Genomic DNA, 20,499 nt, shown 5'->3' on the forward strand with positions numbered 1-20,499 from the left:
TCTCAAATGTTCTCTCTCTTCTGAATATGGCAAATGAAAGTCACGAAAGCACATACCGCACAAACCCATCAACCGAGGTGAATAGGGATAGCTGGGGTGAGTAGAGACAAAACTTAAAATGTGATTTGCCTAACAATTTCCTAATAACACACAAATTGCATCATACCAAATCTACTATTATTTTCAATCCAATGATACAATTTGTGTGGGTATTTATTGAAAAATTGTCTGGCAAATCACATTTTAAGTGTTGTCCCTATTCAACCCAGTCATCCTTATTCAACTCGGTTGACGGTATATATTAGAAAAAAAAACAATTTTTATTTGACATACATTGTCATATTTGTCTATTAAATATAATTATATGTATTCAAAATTTGTACAACTATTTATTGTTTCATATTTTTATTATATTCACATTTTTTATTAAAATGGCAGTGTTTAATCCCTTTGATCCCTTAAAGAATGTTACACCGCGGTTTACAGAAGAACAACTAAACGAAATAATAGAATTTTTTGATGAGAAAGCCAAACCTTTATTAACTATAGATGATGGAGAACCTATTAACGTAATATCAATTGAAAATTTTATAGAATTCCTGGGACTGAAAAAGTAGAGTACATAAATATACCTAGATTCATAATTAAATAGTAAAAACGAAAGTGCTCAATAGAATTTCAACTTAATCCTTTTAGTGCACATGTTGCTCAGAGACTTCATATGTTCTCCATGTAGGTATGGTGAAATGGTACTTGAAGAGTAAATTGTTTTTTTAGAATAAGCGCACTGTGCTACCACTTAATTTAACATTTTATTATAGCATTATTATTATAGCAGAAGCAAATAGTGTTAAAATTATGATCCATAAATGCTATTGTTAACAGATATCATAGACGACATTTCAATTACCCTACATATATGGAAATCATGGCTGACGCAGAACTTTTGAGGGCTGGAGTGACTAGAGTATTGACAAAGGAGCAAGTTATTTACATGTTAGATAAACGGGTTATAGAAGCAGAAATAAAACATGAATTACTTTTGGCCTTTCAAGTAAGTAGGTATTATTTACTCACTGGGTAAACTTACAATTAATCCTCTAGACTGGAAATAATGAATTGCCAATTTTGAGTTAGGTATTTATATTATATATTTATGTTATTAAATACGTTCACTGGTAAGATGGACTTTAAATTGATGATTTGGAATGATAGAAATTTATAATATAATCCTAATAGTATTAACTCGGATTGGATTTGTAATGTATTACAACTAGAGTTAGACCAAGGTAAGTCTGCAACGATTTTGATAGAACACGCAGTGCAAGTGTTATTTTTATCGTCAAATTTGTATGCAATTATGACGAATAAATAACACTTGCACTGCGTATGATATCAAAATCGTTGCAGACTTTTATTGGTCTAACTCTAGTATTTTGCTCGCACTGGTACTTATAGTGAAAAATTTTGACATTCAAATGGCAGCGAGGTTTATTCACCTCTTGTCCCTTGAAAGCCTCGCAACGCTCAAGCTCCTCTTTTTTATTTTTGCAATCTCTAGCTTCCTCGGATCTTTATATTATCACGAGGGATACATAAAGAATTTTCTCTACTCGTAAATCAAAAAACATTATTTGTACCTAGTATTGCTTAAGGTGTATGTGATATTTCTTCTGCAGGTTTTTGACACGGAAAAAAGACATTTCCTAGAGCTTGGAGAGTTCCTATCGATAGTTACTGATTACGGAGATGCTTTCAATAGAGATGAAAGTATAGAAATATCGCGTGATGCGAATATACGTGGTGATGGAAACATATTTTATGAGGACTTCGTTGAAAATTTATTTGCCATGGCGCCAGAACTCTACGAAATACCGGTATACTATAGATTAGAAGTTCTTATTTATCCGAAATTCCTAGTAAAACTTTTCTAATGCATGCATGAAGCAGTTGCAACTGCACCATGCTATATTTTTAAATAACCCCACCGCACCAAGATTTACCAGATTAGATTATTAGACGATCTTATAACTTACAATTAAGCTCAATGTGGAGAAAACCATGTAAAGTTTTTGGTTGCGAAGACCGTCATTGGGCAAGAACTTTCGTATTTGTATTATACTTAGCTCAGACTCAGTCAGAAAGAAAGATAGTAGGAGATCCCCCATATAGCCGACCTTCACCAATCTGTCTGACGGATGAAACTATGAAAATATGAAAGAAAATATGTTCCAGAACTTATGTTCTGGAACATATTTATATAAAGTGAATATATATAAAGTGAATATTTTAGGAAATAGTCGCCTCGAAAGAAACAAATTGTATGTGAAAATTTTTTTTTCGTGTCAACCCTATGGTGTGGGATGTTGTTGGAAAGGTGTTTTAAAAATGAATAGGGGTTTTAGAAGAACATTTTTTGATAAAGTGAATATTTTCGGAAATAATCGCTTTGAAAGAAACAAAATGCGTGTGACAATTTTTTATATTTTCAACCTCATAGTGTGGGGTGTCGTTGGATAGGCCTTTCAAAATGAATAGGGGTCTTTAAACAACATTTCTTGATAAAGTGAATCATTTCGGAAATAATCGCTTAGAAAGAAAAAAAAAAGGTTTTTCCTTCCAACTTTTGAAACATCTGTCCAAAAAATATGAAAAAAATCATGAAAATAGTGCTTAAAAAACTCAATCAAATAAAACAAACTTGATCAGTTCAGCCGTTTATGAGTTATCGCTAAAAGTCTTCCCTTCTTATTTTAATTAAAAGCCTGGCAACCCTCATTTGTGACCGGATTTTCGCAGGCAACCCTATGCCATTGTATTTGCAATAAAATTACCATCATTTTGATGTTTAATTTAAGCGTCAGACAGATGAGTACAATTATCGATATAAAATCACCTCTTTAAACACGGCAACCACATAATAGTGACCGGAAAAAGATAGGCAACCTAGATGATTTATGTTGTACAAGTTGTATACTTTCCATTGAAACTTATTTCGATCGTCAGACAAATCGGTGAAATTTGCCGAGAAAATTTTTTTTTCAAAAATTTATTAAAAATAGCCTTGACCATATTTCTTTAGGCAACCCTATTTATTTATGTCCTGGAACATATTTTCTTTCATATTTTCATAGTTTCAGCCGTCAGACAGATTGGTGAAGGTCGACCATATATGTGGGATCTTAGACCAAGAGCTTCGCACCTTCTGCTCCAATAATCTTAAGCCTCCTCCACACTCTTGCGCGAATCGCGGCGCAAAGCCGCGAACGCGAGTGTGGAGTCCTGAACGCAGACCTGCGAAATCGACTCCACACTCGCGTTCGCGGCTTCGCCCGCGATTCACGCGCATAGTCTGGAGGGGGCTTTATGTAAGTGGAGTATGTGTAGGTACAAACGCAAGATTTTGAAGCGACGGAAATCCTCGTACGGTCTTGCCTGAATCCTGATAGACGTCATAGACGGTCTTCCCATATTGGCCTTATGCCATTGTCGACATGTTATAGATGGTCAAGCAAATCTTGTCAGTAGAAAAAGGCGCGAAATTCAAATTTTCTATGAGACGATATACCTTCGCGCCTACATTTTTCAAATTTGCCGCCTTTTTCTACTGACAAGATCTGCTTCACCAACTATATATTCATTTCCAGACTGATTTTCTTTATACTGATCCCGATGAAGATCCTTCAGTCCCGCCACTTCCGCCGGAACCCGAACCAGAGCCTGTTGTTGAAACACCTCCACCTCCACCCCCACCCCCACCTCCTCCACCCCCAGCAAAAGGAAAAGCTGCAGCGAAAGGAAAAAAGAAATAACAGAATGGTTTAAATTAAAAGTTCAAAAGATAGGTACTTACTTATTGCAACTATCAGGAACATTATACGTTTAATTAGAATTTGTGTTTTATTCTAATACTTTATTTACAATTTATTTTTATTGGATACAACCGTTAGGCCTCATTAGGACGCGCGTTAAATAACGCATGTGTCATTCAAATGACACAAAGGGAGACAAATACAATGTCACGTGTATTTCATCATCATCACACGAAGGCGGTGGCGCTTTTTATCAAGCGTTATTGGATTTTCGACTTGAAGTGTTGGTCGTTAAATCGAATTTAGCGTAGAATTTAGGATTCAAGCGCCTTTTTGTCTTTAGTTTATGTTCAGTATCAACACTCGACAACAAACAACAAATACAAACACCAAAACGGTGTACTGCCATCTCGCCGAAACATTTTTCGCCTAATTTCACTTCCCAACCAACTTATTGCAGTACTTTTAGTTGGCAAACCAATGCTTAGCATATTATTATTTAGCATAATTTTTATTTGATCACTATTTTATTTAGCAGATGTTCATTTTGCCGCGATTTATTTAGAAGAATAGTCACTAAGCAAATGTTTTATTATACCCAAGTATTTATTGTTAAATAACGTTTGCCCAAATTTAAACTTCGCATACTTTTTATTTGATCACAATTATATTTAGCATTTTTTTTATAACCCGTAAAACGAAACTGCTCCCAGAGATAGGTAGGTTATGGTTATTTTTTTTTATGATCCGTAAAATGAAACTGCTCCCAGAGATAGGTAGGTTAGGGTTTTTTTTATGACCCGTAAAACGAAACTGCTCCCAGAGATAGGTAGGTTAGGTTTATTTTTTTTATGATCCTAAAAACGAAACTGCTCCCAGAGATAGGTAGGTTAGGGTTATTTCTTTTTATGGCCCTAAAAACGAAACTGCTCCCAGAGATAGGTAGGTTATTCACAATATTAGGCGAATAATAATTTATGCCTATCAATACATTCGACATAACAATAAAAGACATTTTGAAACATGACCAACTAAATATTTTGCACTACAATAATATTGTAAATAATCATTTGCGACATGTTATATATGCGAAACATTGGTTTGCCGTCTGATAGTTTTGCCAAATGATACTATGGGAAAAATAGTTTGGGAAGTGATAATTTGCCATACAATTTTCGGCCACATATTAGTAAACCACACAAAACATTACAAACAAAATAAAACATTACTTTAATTTCGGTATCAGCGGCACCGAGCGCTTTTACAACGCGCGTTAAAAAAGCGCTTGAGTCTGTCCGCACTCAATTCGATTTAACGACCAAGGCTTGATAAAAAGCGCCACCGCCGTCGTGTGAATAAATACTCATGTATCTATTTCTGTCATTCAAACACTTTATTAACGCGCGTTGTAAAAGCGCACGTGTGAATGAGGCCTTACACGACAGTTGAAACTTTCTCCTTCCATAGATCAAGACCTAACAAAAGATTAAAAAAAAAACATACTTAGTCTATGCAGTGGCGAGAAACTCTCTTACTACGAACAAACGTATAGCAAAGATATTTGTCATAATTAGTTCAGCGGCGTGGCATTGGCGGCAGCACTGTTGAAATGCCAACTTGACATTATGCGTATACGAGCGGCAACCATTTTGAAATACAAAATTGACATAATTCGTATGCAAATTTTGCAAAATAATAACAGTTTTCTAAAGTTGAGTTTGCTTCTCCTGAGTTTTGTGGTGATTTGAAACAGAAACCCGTACCTACTGTTGTAAAATAGTACAATGGCCGGCAAAAACCGATATTGTGAAATATGCGGTGTCTGAGAAATCACTCGAGGAGGATTCTTTGCCAAATTTCTCAAGGATGAACAGCGGTAAGTCTACAAGTTCCGAAATACAACTACCAGGGAACAAATCAAATTATTTTATTAAACATTTTGATTTATCAGCCGCGTAACAAGCTAAAGACCGACCGAGACGCCGGTTCGAATCCGGTCTCCGCCACTCCGTAATAGGAGGAACAAGCACGTATTGCTCGCCCTAAATGTTATTTATTTATTTATTTATTTAATAAAATACAGAGGTATTCTTCAAAATAGTCATAGCCCAGCAAAACTCAACAATGAGTTTGACTGTGGGGTCATCAGTCTCTAGTTATCAAAGTTGTTGGTCAAATACTTCCCAGGCATTCAAAGATGACGTCTATTTCAATTTATAAATTCCTAAAAATATTATTTGCTACTTATGCGGTGAATTATTTGAATTTGCTATGTTTGCTACCTGTAAGTCTCTTCTAATAGTTAGGGCACAGGGTACTTATTAGACCGACACAACGCACGTTGTTTATCATCATCGAATCTCTATAATCTCCATTTCTTTTTCAAATATGACCTTTTATTACTATAAAAGCTTACGTGTTATTCAATTTCATATTTTAGTTATCTGAAAGTAGTCCTGCATGAACCCAAATGTCGCAATCACTTTAAAGCACATACTTACTACTACTATCTTCCTCTTATGTTTGCAATACTTATTTTAATTTGCATCATTTGTGTCCCTCAATATTATGTTTACAGTACACAATGAAAAGGAAGCCAAAACCACTTTGCTTACAGATGTATAACTTGGGTTAGATAAGCTAGACTGGAAAAGAAGATCTCGTTCATTTACCCATAGAAAAGTTGCAGAAGATTCGTCACGTTTGTGGCGATCATTTTGAACGGAGAGACTTTGGAAAGACAGAAAATAAGCTACATGTCGAGCCATGCTCAATTGCTCAGTGTAGAGTTTCGTAGTTACGATTCTGTCAAAATAGGCCAAACGGGGGATATTCGTAAGTATCATGTAGGTACATTATAAATTACAGGGAGTACCTATTTGCAGCGCTTTGTACGTCTTTTTACTAAGAAAAAGGAGATTTTTAGCAATAACTCAAAAACGACTGGACCGATCATGTTTGCTATAAGTAGTTTTCATTGAAATTATTTATTAAGCTTTTGTTTCACGATTTTTGTCATACTTTTTGGACCCATGGTTCAAAAGTTACAGGGGTGGCACATATTTTTTTTCTTTTGGAGCGATTATTTCCGAAAAATTTACTATATCAAAAAAGGGTCTCCTTATTCGTTTTGAAAGACCTATCCAACGGTACCCCACGCTATTGGAACAAAAAATTTTTTTTATAGTTTTTAATTTATCGCTGCCGCAATGCATGATATATGTACCCATGCCAAATTGCAGCTTTCTAACACTAACGATCACGGAGCAAAGCCTCGGACAGACAGACATGGCGAAACTATAGGGGTTTCTAGGTGACTACAAAACCCTAAAAATAGCCTATCCAAAGTTAAATCTTTCCGCACCTCCACTGTCGGAATACCAATTATTATGAGAATTTCCTCAACATGCTGCAAAAAGGTAACTATCTATTAGCCATAATTAGTAATTAGCCTTAGTTGTAGCCCACTAAGGGCCACTTGCACCATTCACTAACCCGGGGTTAACTGATTCAACCTAGAGTAACCATGGTTGGGTGGATTTCAAAATCCTGCGAAAACTTATGGTTCGGTCTTTATAAAAAAAACTAGTAGGTTGTGCGAGTTGCAACTTTTTTATATGTTTTTAAGAACTATTATCTTCATGTTCCTTCAATTACCAGCTCCAATAACTTAATAGTTTTTTTTATATAAAATGTTTTATGTGTCTAAAATCATCACCGTCTACCGGAAAAATCTGAACCTTATTGTTTGCAGTGGAAATTATACCATACCTATCGTACGATTGCGATTTTTCTTTTACTTATATCTTTTCCATGTTGTTGTTTAACACATGGGAAAATATGCAATAATTCCTTCACCGAGAAAGTACATTTAAAAATATTTAAAATTTTGTCACGAATATTCGTCAACACCGTCATGGTAATGTCAATGTGAGCTTATCTCCGTGTATGAACAACGAAATACCGCTAAAGGTCCTTGCCCTATTTTTCACTTTAATATAGAATGCCAAAAATGATTTCACTATAAAGTCACATCATTAAATCGTGAGAAATATTACGAACAAATTTGTAAAACGTAGTTTGTTACAACAGAGCATCATCACCGTTATGCTTTGGTTTAAAAAAGTTACAAATGATATATTAGAAATAATTATTGAAATGAATGGCAAACTGCATGAAGTTTATTGTGTAGCATAGACATTAACTACTATTATTCGTATTCTAGAAATAAAAACAAGAAACTCTCAAATCGTCAACACCATACCCATCATCACCGGGAAAAAATGACGACCGGTGATGATTTCATGTGTATGGTGATGACGGTTCTCAGAAACTTTTCTAGTTATTTTGCTATAATTCATTATGAAATTAAGCTGTATGTTTGAGAAACGTTCTCTATGTCTTCTAACACTATATAATGTCTACCTTATAAATGTAGAATAAATGTAGAAGAAGATATGACTATTTTTTTCACACTAGAGGATGGTTAGTTTTAAATAACATTTTGACTGAAGTAGGCAAAATTTAGGTCACTTAGAACTTAGAACATACAAATGTTTATTTTTTATTATCTAATAATGTAAATCGTGCAACTTAGAGTCTGTAATTGCATGTTAGTCGTGTTAAAACAAAGTATTTAAACAAGCAACATATATTAAGTTTTAAGCGACCATAGGCTACGGTACTGGCTCACTATCGTAATGGCCTTATGTTTTTTGATAATATTATATTAATTGATGTATATAATTACAGCAATTAATAATTATACCATTGGGTAGTCACCGGACCCAATACCTAACATTTTGTAACTTATGACATGCATTACAAGTAGGGGTCTTGCAACTTATAAAACACTGATTATATATTAATGTTTAGCTATCAAACAATATATATATGGATTTAAATCATTATAGCTATTTTTAAAGTTAATTTATAAAACAACAAAAATACAAACTTATGCAATGAATCAAATAATCAAAAAAAAAGTAATATATCATAAAAAATAAGCTCACTGGTAAGCCAGCAATTTTATAATATGATATAAATACCAAGTTATGCAGTAGATAAAAGAAGATGCGGGTTTAAACTGATAATAAGAGTACAATATTGTTAATATGATTTAACATTGAAAAAACCCAAAAAAATAAATGAATACATAAATTGCCTATTTCGGAATATAAATTATTTAAAATTATACAATAAAAATACTTGTTATATATTTATTTATATGAATAAAATGTATCTTTTATAATTTTCTAAAAATAATTTATGTAGCTAGTCTTATGTTCAAAAACATGTTATTTGTAATGTTTATTAAAGTTCTAAAGCCTTACAATTAAAAAAAGTTTTTGTTTTTTTAATACGTTTTTAATAAATATATATATTAGTTCCCAAATCGTCATTACCGTACATGCAGTGTCATTACCGTCTATAAAAGAGTCATTACCATACCATGATTGTCATCACCATCTTGCGTTTTTATTTTCCGAAAGCGATAACTTCAAATATAAGCCACAAATGATTGTATAAATACCATAAATATCCTCAATATACAGCCCCCTATTACTTTACCTAGCTAGAATCGTGTTAAATTAAACATTTAAAAAAAATATTTTTTTGTATGGTGAAATTTTTGGTGATGAAATCCACCCGGTTACCAGTACAATTTGACACTAGGTTAATGGTTTAACCGGTTAACCCCGGGTTAGTGGTATGGTGCAAGTGGCACTAAGTGATTAGGTAAGTAATAAACATTTTATCGTAGGTAAGTTTAAAACAGTCCAGCACAGCAACAGATACATTTTAAATTATAAAGATGAAGTTATCCCTTCATCCAGCTAACCCCAAACAAACTTTGAACCAAGACCTAATATTATAATTAAAAAAACCGGCCAAGTGCAAGTCGGACTCGCGCACGAAGGGTTCCGTGCCCATATGCAAAAAACGGCAAAAACATCACGTTTGTTATATGGGAGCCCCACTAAATATTAATTTTATTTTGTTTTTAGTATTCCTTGTTATAGCGGCAACAGAAATTAATCATCTTTGAAAATTTCAACTGTCTAGCTATCACGGTTCATGAGTTACAGCCTGGTGATAGACAGACAGACAGACGGACGGACAGCGGAGTCTTAGTAATATTAGGGTCCCGCTTTTACCCTTTGGGTACGGAACCCTAAAACATGTATAAACGGCATACACTACCTACCTTCTAAGGAGGAGGAATTTTACTGAGTACCTAATATAGGTACTGTAAACAATTTGTCATATAATTGGGTGTTTGTGAGGTTGGATCATAATGACATCTAACTAATGTCATTCAAATATCGTACTTTTCCGTACATGTATTGGTGCGGGCAAGACGCACGATGACTAAATTTAACAATGAATGCATGATGATGATTAAAATAAATTATTATTCTGATTTCAGTGTATTTTCGAATTGGCCTGTTTTTGTGCACATCACGGTTATTCCAGTCCAGAGTAGGTACTTACAGCTATTTCATTATTTGTAATTACTTATTAGTATTACCTGCCTATTGTTTGATGGGAACAATGTCCATCTAACAAGAAACTTCAATCAATAGGTACTAAGTATGCTATGCTATGAGAGATTGAATTGAAGGTACTTATTTCAATTTCAACAACAGTATTCTTATGACATTATTCATAAACGCTTTTAAGCCCTTGATAATCGATTATCTTTATCCGTCATTTTGTCATTTGTGTTTGTTAGAAAGGGACAAATTTAACAAAGGTAGATGCTAAGTTTTATGAATAAGTGGTTTAATATATAAGTCAGTACGTCTTTCCCATAAGGGCACACGGGGCTCGTGCCCAGGGCCCCCATCCTCAGGGAGCCCCGAAAGACAGACAGCAACAGTAGGTATATTTGATTACCCATAAAAAATAGATCATCTCATCATCATCATCATCATCATCAGTCGTTCCCTCAATGCTGAGGATCGTGACATCATGTCCTAATGTTAAAAATATTAAAATAATTTTTCACCAGAATTTTAAATTTCAGCTGCAAACCTTTACATGCCAGACCATCGACATCGAACAGAGTAGGTAAATGGTAATTATGCTAGTTATCTGTAAAAGTATTTTCACACAGACTTCAGAGGGCCTACCGCGAACCACGTTCGACGTGTTGCCTCTCTGTCGCACTTGTAAATTCGTACGTATGTGCGACAGAGAAGTAACACGGCGAACGTGTTTCGCGAGAGGTCCTCAGTTTACCCACGTTTCTCTTCGAATTGGTTAGTCCGAATTGTGATCGTTTTCAGGGTTCCGTCCGTAGCCAAAATGGCAAAAATGAAACCGTTATAGTTTCGTCATGTCCGTCGGTCAGTCCGCCCGTTCGTCCGTCCGTAGATCACAGCCATTTTACTCAAGAACTATAAGATATAAGGATATTAAAATAAACATAGGCTTTTCTATATAAGTTATATAGGAGGCAAACGAGGACACGAATCACCTGTAAATAAGCGATTACCGTCGCACATGGAAAGTCCATGAAGATCTTTTTTTTTTCTAGATAAATTGCCGCTCCCAACCGCGTTATTGCGGTGCACGGCGTATGGAGTTACCTAATAGTACTTAATCTAAAAATGTTAACTTAAGGTAGAAGTACTAGTGCTCGACGCTGCACTAGTATTCGACATGGGCACTTTATGTCAAAGTGACAAGGATTAAATTTGAATACAGAAAAATCTTCGCTGTTCAAATTTAACCTATATTACTTTGACATAAAGTGCCCATGTCGAATACTAGTGCAGCGTCAAGTACTAGTACTTCTACCTTATTTCTTTTACAATAATTTAAATTTCAGCTGCAAACCAGATTCAGATCAGATCTACACATGCCAGAGTCTGTCAACATCAAACAGTGAAAATGGTAATTATGCTAGTTTTGCTTTTAGGTAAAAGTATTTTAGTTTTCACACAGATCTCAAGTAGTTTATCCACGTTTCTCTTCGAAACCGATAGTCCGATTTGTGAACGTTTTTAGGGTTCCGTAGCCAAAATAGCAAAAAAAGAAACACTTATACAGTAATTTTACTCCAAAACTATAAGATAAGTATAAGGGTATTTTAATAAAATTTGGAACATGTGTTTTTTATATGTACCTACTTATATGATATAGGAGGCAAACGAGCACACGAATCACCTGATGATAAGATTACCGTCGCCCATGGATACCCGCAACATTACAGTCGCAACACCGTAGGGGTTGTAATTTCCTAATTTCGATGCTGGCCTCTTTTCTTGAAGGTTTGAAGGTCGAAACGGTCCGGAAATACCGCACGCGGCAGTTCATTTGACAGTTTGTCTGTGCGAGGTAGGAAGTTTCTGGAGAAACTCATACTTGAGGACTGCCAGCCGTCCATTAATGGACGTTAATTAAGTGGTGTTGATGTACTTTACGCTTCGGTACGTAGTTTAAAATACACTCCATGGGTAGGTAAATAAATAAATAATAAATATTAGGGGACATCTTACACAGATCAACCTAGCCCAAAACTAAGCAAAGCTTGTGACAGTAACTCTCTTCTTCAAATCCTCTTTGCTTGTACTATGGGTGCTAGGCGACGATATACATTACATACTTATACAGATAAATACATACTTATATACATAGAAAACACCCATGACTCAGGAACAAATATTTGTGTTCATCATACAATGCCCTTACCGGGATCCGATCGGTTTCACAGGCAGGGTCACTACTTACTAGGCCAGACCGGTCGTCGTCGTATGAAACTAAAATTGTTTTTTTCTTGAGAAATATCAACATAAGCACATCATTCGATAGGTCTTCAAAATTACTATTAAGCAAGTTAAGGTTTTAAGCCACATTTTTGTTAAGCTCGAGTAGGTACCTACTGATGATGGGATCCATGAGGAATCGAGGGAACTCCTCAAATCTTTAATTAAAGGCATACATATAGTGATTTTTGTGTTTTTATCAACAAATCAAGCATTTACATTGAAAAAAGTGACAATTGATGAAGTAGAACTGCTGATGATGGCCAAGAACGGAACTCTTCAACGACGCATAGCTCACGTTTTTAAGCCACATTTATGTCAAGCTCGAGTTCTGAACATGGGATCCATGAGGAATCGAGAGAACTCCTCAAATTTTAAAGGCATACGTACAGAGATTTATGTATTTTAATCAGAAAATCAAGCATTTACATTAAAAACTGTCACATTTGATGAAGTGGAACTGCTGATGATTATCAGAACAGAACTCTTGAACGACGCATAGTACACATTTGGCGATTTCGATTTTGTGGGTTAGGTTAGGTAGGATAAAACTGTGACCCTTAGAGAAACGAAATCATCATTATCATCATCATCATCTTCCTCGCGTTGTCCCGGAATTTTGCCACGGCTCATGGGAGCCTGGGGTCCGCTTGGCAACTAATCCCAAGAATTGGCGTAGGCACTAGTTTTTACGAAAGCGACTGCCATTTGATCTTCCAACTCAGAGGATAAACGAGGCCTTATTGGGATTAGTTCGGATTCCTCACGATTTTTTCCTTCACCTAAAAGCGACTGGTAAATATCAAATGATATTTCGTACATAAGTTCCGAAAAACTCATTGGTAGGTACGAGCCGAGTTTGAACCCGCGAACCTTCGGATTGCAAGTAGGGCTTCCAATACCGGGATCCCGAAATACCGGGATCCCGTCTGTTTAAACAGATTTTTCAATACCGGTATTTTTTAATGAAATACCGGGATCCCGGTATTTTCAAAAACAAGGAAAATGTGCCTATTATAACATTTAAAATCTATTAAAATGGTCAAATTCGGCTGTATCAAGAAGATAACTTGCCAATTTAATTAAAGAAGATCATTTCATTGAAACAAGATCTGTGCATATGCGTTAGATAAATATTTGGTGATGAATTCTGATGTTCAGGATATATTAAGGGGCTACCCCACGCGAATGACCTTCGATCTGAATCCCTTAGTTTTCTAATGTTTTTTGTAGCTTATTATATTAACAACAACAGCTTGAAGCAATATATACTGCAAAACGTAATTCAAGACCAAAAAAAGTAAGAAAATGTTGCCAATTTTTACTAGCGCGTCTTGTATTTATGCAAAAATAAGTATATAAAAGTACTTTTTTAAATCGCAGGAGTAAAATTACTAATAAATAAATTATCTTAGCGTGATTATTTATCAAAAGGAATTTACTATTTTACAAACAAATTATTGCAGTGGCAACATTGTCTTACTTTTTTTGGTCTTGAATTAGGTTTTGTAGTTTAGTATCCTATATTTACTTCAAAGTTCATCGCCTTCGAGATATTTGGCATCAAAGTTGAACAATTTTAGCTTAAAAACTGGTTTTCTGTTCCATAACTTTTGTGTTAATTAGTTTAAAATGAAAACCCTGGACATGTTTCTCGAGACGTCAAATACGAACCCAAATATTTAGATTTCGTACATGTAATTGTAAGATTCTTCACTGCAAACTAGATACGAAAAGTGTTTTTTTTTTTAGAAAAAATAGGAGATTCGATTCAAAACTTGTCAAAAATGTCGGGTAGCCCCTTAATATAATTAGTTCTTAAAATTTTATCAAAAAGTAGAAAGAACTTAATTGTAATGGCATACGAATTATTGGTGCCAAAGAATATTTATTGGCTGATTATTAGGTTGAACTAAAAATGTGACTTGTGAAGTCAACAAGGCGGATAAAATTATTGCCAACCTGGAGGGTTCACATAATTATTGCAGATGGCGATTTTGGTTTAATATCCTAAGCTAAGGACATACATATCTGGTGTAAAAGTGAGCCTTTAAAAAAAAAACTCAAATTTTTTAAGCCATTTATAGTCAATACCGGGATCCCGGGATCCCGGTATTGATAAAGACAGTTTCGGTATGAATACCGGTATTGAAAGAAGTCCGGTATTTGGAAGCCCTAATTGCAAGTCGCACGCTGTTACCGCTAGGCCACTAGCGCTTCTTAGAGAAACGAAATGCTACTACGAGTATAAAAGTGGGTAAGGTTAATATTAGGTTAGGTAAGAACTGCGACCCTTACAGAAACGAAATGCTACTAGGAAAAGGTGACGAAGTGGATTACTATATATGGTGATCACTGTGATCAGTTAAATGCCAGCCAATACTTTACATATATAAAAAAAAAAAATAGGACATTTTTACACAAATTGAATAAGCCCCACGGTAAGCTCAAGAAAGCTTGTGTTGTGGATACTCAGACAACGATATAAATAATATATAAATACTTAAATACATAGAAAACCACCATGACTCAGGAACAAATATCTGTATCATCATACAAATAAATGCCCTTACCAGGATTCGAACACGGGACCATCGGCTTCATATGCAGGGTCACTACCCACTAGGCCAGACCAGTCGTCATTCATATATGGCATTTCAGACTGTTTTGAGAAGTCGGTTTTTTTCTATTAAATATTTTTGGCATAGGTACATTTATCTCAACTTAGTAGGTTATTCAGTGGAAGTTTTATCAAAACCGGTTTTACAATAACGTTCTAATGTACGTGTACGTATTAGTATGATAATCTCGCTTATTGATAGGTACGAACTACGAGTGTGGTATCATTGGGAATTAAGAAACGGGGCAAAACATCTTAAAGTTCATACCCCATGCAAGTTTCATCGAAACCGGTTAAATGTGTGCGTCCGCTTAAGGATTTATACGGAGATGGTCTTCGCATGCTCTTTAATAGTTTACTTGAGGATTCTTTACCTACTAGGTATTCGGTAGTATGCGAGATTTGCTCTCACGCGGACGCCGATATGCATGTCTTCAAGCAGGTCATTAGTATCAGCTATTACTAGGTAAAACATAGATCGGTATAAAACAGATAAGAAGTTCAAAGTAAGGTATTTAAACGGTCTAAGTCTTACCTGCTTGGTTAACAGCTAACTACGACTGACAAATAAAAATAAGTGAAGGTACTAACTATTAATGTTTTATGTTGGTACCTATGTTTGTAATTTATTTTTAAAATTTTAACGTGTGAAATGTTCCAGCACAAACTTCAGCTACTGCATCTACGAGTACAGGCCAAGCTTGTCTGAAATCTGGAATAAGCATTCGACCGGATAAAGGTAAGCGTAGAATTGAGAAAAAAAAAATGTTATTGGCTCAATTAATGCTATTGACTATTGAGCATGCGACTTGTCCACCGAACAAGAAATGGTTATGGTTCAAAACCATACATTAGACCAGACAAGTAGAGTCCGTATAAGTGAAGCCTGCAGTGAAGTATGTAATTTAAGTACAAAGGTATTTAATTTATAGGACTTGACCGATTATAAGGTTATTTACTATAAGGGCCAGGTGTTCAAAATGATCTTAACGCGACTTTTATTGTTAAGAGAATAAGTGCGTATCAAGATGGTATCAAGGTAATTTTGAACACCTCGTCCGCTTAGCAACATCTGCTGCTGACTGTAGGAGTATCAAAAAAACTCTACCTATGTTGACGAGCTCTTATTTATTACTAACTTACATTCCATGCTTGATACGTTCACGACAGCACGGTCATGGTATGATACTGCATGGATGGGTAGAGCATTTACGTATTTTTAGTCACTCGCGCGACGGGTTTCCGAAAGCTTCATCATCATCATAACCATCATATCAGCCGAAAGACGTCCACTGATGGCCAAAGAACTCCCTCAACGATCTCCACAGCGGCCGGTCACGCGCCGACCCCATACAACTCCATCTTGTAGAGGGCCTTCCCACGCTGCGTCTTCCGGTCCGTGGTTTCTAGAGCTTATAGGTCTCCATTTTTAAGTAGGTAGGTACTAATACTACTAATAAAGAGGCGAGCAGCTAGTACCTCTATAATTATGCGGATTATTTGATTTCAGCGGCAATACCAGCGAAACGCCCCCGCTTTGCTGACATACAACCTGGCGGATCTATAGGGATACTCTAGTTCAGCGGTCGGCAACAAGCGGCCCGCGGGCCGCATGCGGCCCGCGAACCTCTCACTCGCGGCCCGCGAGCCCCCCTGGCTATTTTGTATGTAATATTGTCAAATAACAATGTCTGATTAAAGTCACACATATTAACAAAAGTACGGCCCGCGTCAACTTCCTTAACTACTATGTGGCCCTTGGCTGCTAAAAGGTTGCCGACCGCTGCTCTAGTTCTTGCTTCTGATAATCGAAAAACGCAGCGAGCCAATCAAAAGACTAGGTAAGTGAATATGGTATTGTTACTCGTATTAAAAAAATATGTTTATCTCTCAGCAGTTTGAAACATTAATTCCAAAGTTATTGGTTAATATTTACGCACAGTATATTATTATCTCATCTTCGTTTTAAAGGATGTATACGGCGGAATAGTACCAAATAATACTTTTTAATCTCTGCCTGCATACATACCATTGCTTAAAACAAGCCTAATTTTATCCACTTGGTAAAAGGTTCTCATACATCTTTTAATTTTTCCGCGGATGTACTTATTATGTTTGCATTGTACGAATGCATTTAAGAGACCAAAAATTTCTACGGAGTTTCATTTAAATTAATTTTACTTGTTACAGATTACAATACAACGAAGAAAGAATTGCTGAAGAAGCTCATGAAAGTGAAATCGAGTTTACTTTATTAAGAGTCTGCCTAATAGGTAGCTTAGGACTTTAACCAGATAAATTGTTTTTAAATCCATCTTTGAAACATGGTATCAAAGAAAATTTTAAATAGAGAGTTACTGTTATGGTAAATTATGTAGCTACAGTACCTACATTTACTGCCATCTTTCGACAGAAGATTAAACCTGTTAGAACGCCATTTGACTTTGATCATTATTCTTTCACTGATATCACAGAATAAGTAATAGTATTTGATATGTGTAAACTTGTTAAATATTAATATTAACACCATCTACTCGAGAGTAGGCCAAAGGTATGGTGTAATCTTTTCGAGCGATGGCGCCATAACCTTTGGCCTACAGTCGAGTAGATGGCGTTAATTTCAATATTTAACAAATTTACACATATCAGTGAAATAATAAAAGGGCTCATTTAGTCGATGCGAGAACTCGCATGCGAGTTCCATTACATTGCGGTTTCGATCGGTCGGTTGAATTGGACTTAACCAACAGTCCGCAATGTAGCTAAAATCGCATATACGCTTCGCGCGCCGTCTTAATCAGCCTTATGGATCAAAGTCAAATGGCGTTCTAACAGTTTTAATTTTCTGTCGAAAGATATTGGCAGTAAATTTACAGTGGCTACATAATTTACTTTGACAATCCGCCTCTATATACACTCTATTTTCATTGATGGTATCAATGCACACCATATTTAGTACAGACTATGTAACTATGTTTGTACGGGTCAAATCTTGCAAGTTAAATTTGACCCACTTCCCGACTTCCAATGAAGCTGGAAATTTGTATACATAAGTAAGGCGAGACGCGAGACAGGAGGTGGCCATAGGAACTCTGTGATAAAACAACGAAACCTAATTGTGTTTGGGGTTTATAGAATTGTCTCGATGAGTACTCGTATTAGTTGCCCGTGGAATAAAAGTACAGTCAGCGATAAAAGCTTGTACCAAAAATATTTTTTTTGCCATAAACTTATTATTTTGGTTAAAGTTAGATCTATGGGTTCGTTTTGGTAGGGTCTTAACTGAATGAGTTTTATTTTATGCGTATTAACTTGGAGATTGTGATTCTGTAGCCATTCTGCGTCAGGGGTTAATGAGGATCAGCTCATAGCGTAATAATTAACACACACACTATCACACACAGCCCACAGCTGATACGGCTTAAAGTATATAATAGACCTAGGTATATATAATTTCGACTGTTGAGTTGAGTGTGTGACGGTAATTCAGTTAGTTCCTACTTCCTTTTTACAGTTATATTTGTGTTTACCTTATCCTATTTAAATATATTAATTCTAAGATTAGTTTTTGAAAAATCTTTAGACAAACATGTTAGATTTTGTAACGAGTACAGTGTATCCGTTTGTAAATTCTACCAGAATATATTTTGTACAGTTCAGTGTTTAAAAACATAGGTACAGCATATTTGTACATTCAGTATTCAAATTGTGCAATAAGAACAAATATGTATATATATATATATATATATACATATATATATATATACCATATATTAAGTCTGGCTATTAATTCAGCTATTCATAGTCTCACGTTCATACTGCATGTTTGGTACCTGGACGACGGCACCATCAGCGGAGACTCACATACGGTTCTGGCAGACTTATCCCTCTTCTTCAGTCGGTCCCTCAATACTGAGGATCGTGACATCATATCCTTCTGTTGAAGACCAGGCTCCTCCATAGGGTTCTGTTCTCCGCCAAGCGCATGGCCTCGTGCAGTTTTAATAGCATAGGTGCCGTAATTTGAGCACACCATCTAGTAGGAGGAGGGCCCTGAGGTGTCGTGCCTTCAACTTTTCCCGTTATTATTACTCTTTCCAGGCTATCCGGAGAGCGACGTGACTTATCCCTAGTTATACAGAAATTTAGCGCCATTGACCTGAAACTTAACTTCGACAAATGTGAATTGTACATTTCCGAAAACGTAGAACCCTCTTTAGCAGCCCAGGTACTTCAAAGTTTTTCGAGTTTAGATCAGATTCAGATCGTTTAGTCAAAATTAGTAGCCATTCGGCCTTATTTATTTTAAAATGTTGTTGTTGGTTCCCAAATTTACGTACTTGCTCCGTTGCTGCGCTATCTGGAAAGTCGCTAGTTTAGTCCAACCTATCGATAGTCTCCTTAAGTCACAACTGGAATCGATTTTGAATGTCCGTTTTAATGAACCGGCTTGGACCCAAGATTCTTTGCCCATTAGGTTTGGCGGTTTAGGAACACGCAAAATATCGAGTATTGCTCTAGCTGCCGGCATTCTTGTCCTCAATCCATAGCACGTCTGATCTCGCAGGTAAAATCCTTAAAATAACAAACTGCGAGGTCGCGTGCTTGGATGAGGCCAAGAAAGCCTGGCTAGCTAAACTGCCAGATGTGCCACCTAGATCCGAGAGGCAATAAGGGCCTAGGACAACTTAGCCCCCACTGCCGTTCTAAAATCCCCAATTGACACTTCGTCGGGAAGGGACCACGCAAGGCTCCTAGCTGTGACCAGAGTCTGGACAATGACCCTTTCGATTTCCAACTTCTGAACTCTACGCTGAAGCTATGGCCTGACTGTTCGGCAGTTATTTTTGCACAGTAACGTTTTGCTTACACACAAATCGTCTACACTCATGACTTGTTACGTCTCGCTTCTCAAAAACCGAATCTTTAACCTACCTGTTCCAGAAGTCTTCTCCGCCTTCGGTAAACGATTTGGGGACCACCTTAAGGCTTCAACCTACAGTGCCATGCTAAAGCATTGTTATCTCAAATCAAAGACAGATCAGTTATTGAGGCCAAAAAGCTTACCTACACTCTTCTTCAATCACTTAACTACGTGGAAACAGCTAGAAGCTATACTAAGTAATATTTTATAATGTACGCAAATATTTAAGTGTCATTTTTAGTAATTTTGTAACTTGCATGCTATACCTATTAAGTAACTAAATCCAGATACTGTACAAATCTAAAGGCCCCTGTACGCAATGGGCCAGTGCCGGCCAGTCCAAGGGACGCAGCCATGCGGTAGAATGAG

General features: G+C 36.1%; 1 protein-coding gene across 3 annotated transcripts; it reads left to right on the forward strand.

The window, feature by feature from the left end:
- The first annotated feature begins 353 nt into the window (after positions 1–353).
- On the forward strand, positions 354–3,861 carry LOC134797259 (formin-like protein 2). 3 transcript variants are annotated; one of them, XM_063769479.1, is made up of 4 exons: positions 354–613; positions 886–1,054; positions 1,680–1,877; positions 3,648–3,861. In XM_063769479.1, the coding sequence occupies exons 1-4, from the start codon at positions 432–434 to the stop codon at positions 3,810–3,812; spliced, it is 714 nt and encodes a 237-aa protein (XP_063625549.1). In that variant the 5' UTR covers positions 354–431; the 3' UTR covers positions 3,813–3,861. The 3 variants fall into 3 exon arrangements, with proteins under 3 accessions (XP_063625549.1, XP_063625551.1, XP_063625550.1); XM_063769480.1 differs by having other exon boundaries at positions 429–569; positions 3,648–3,854; XM_063769481.1 differs by lacking the exon at positions 886–1,054 and having other exon boundaries at positions 355–569; positions 3,648–3,856.
- Positions 3,862–20,499: the final 16,638 nt, after the last annotated feature.

Source organism: Cydia splendana, chromosome 15 (assembly GCF_910591565.1).
Source record: "Cydia splendana chromosome 15, ilCydSple1.2, whole genome shotgun sequence".
NCBI classification, from domain to species: Eukaryota; Metazoa; Arthropoda; class Insecta; order Lepidoptera; family Tortricidae; genus Cydia; species Cydia splendana.

Excerpts from the sequence above, each read along its gene's own strand:
- LOC134797259 (XM_063769479.1), top strand. The coding sequence starts at position 432 with ATGGCAGTGTTTAATCCCTTTGATCCCTTAAAGAATGTTACACCGCGG. Across the intron at positions 614-885 it reads GAATTCCTGGGACTGAAAAA|ATATCATAGACGACATTTCA; the intron begins GTAGAGTACATA and ends TATTGTTAACAG. Across the intron at positions 1,878-3,647 it reads CAGAACTCTACGAAATACCG|ACTGATTTTCTTTATACTGA; the intron begins GTATACTATAGA and ends ATTCATTTCCAG.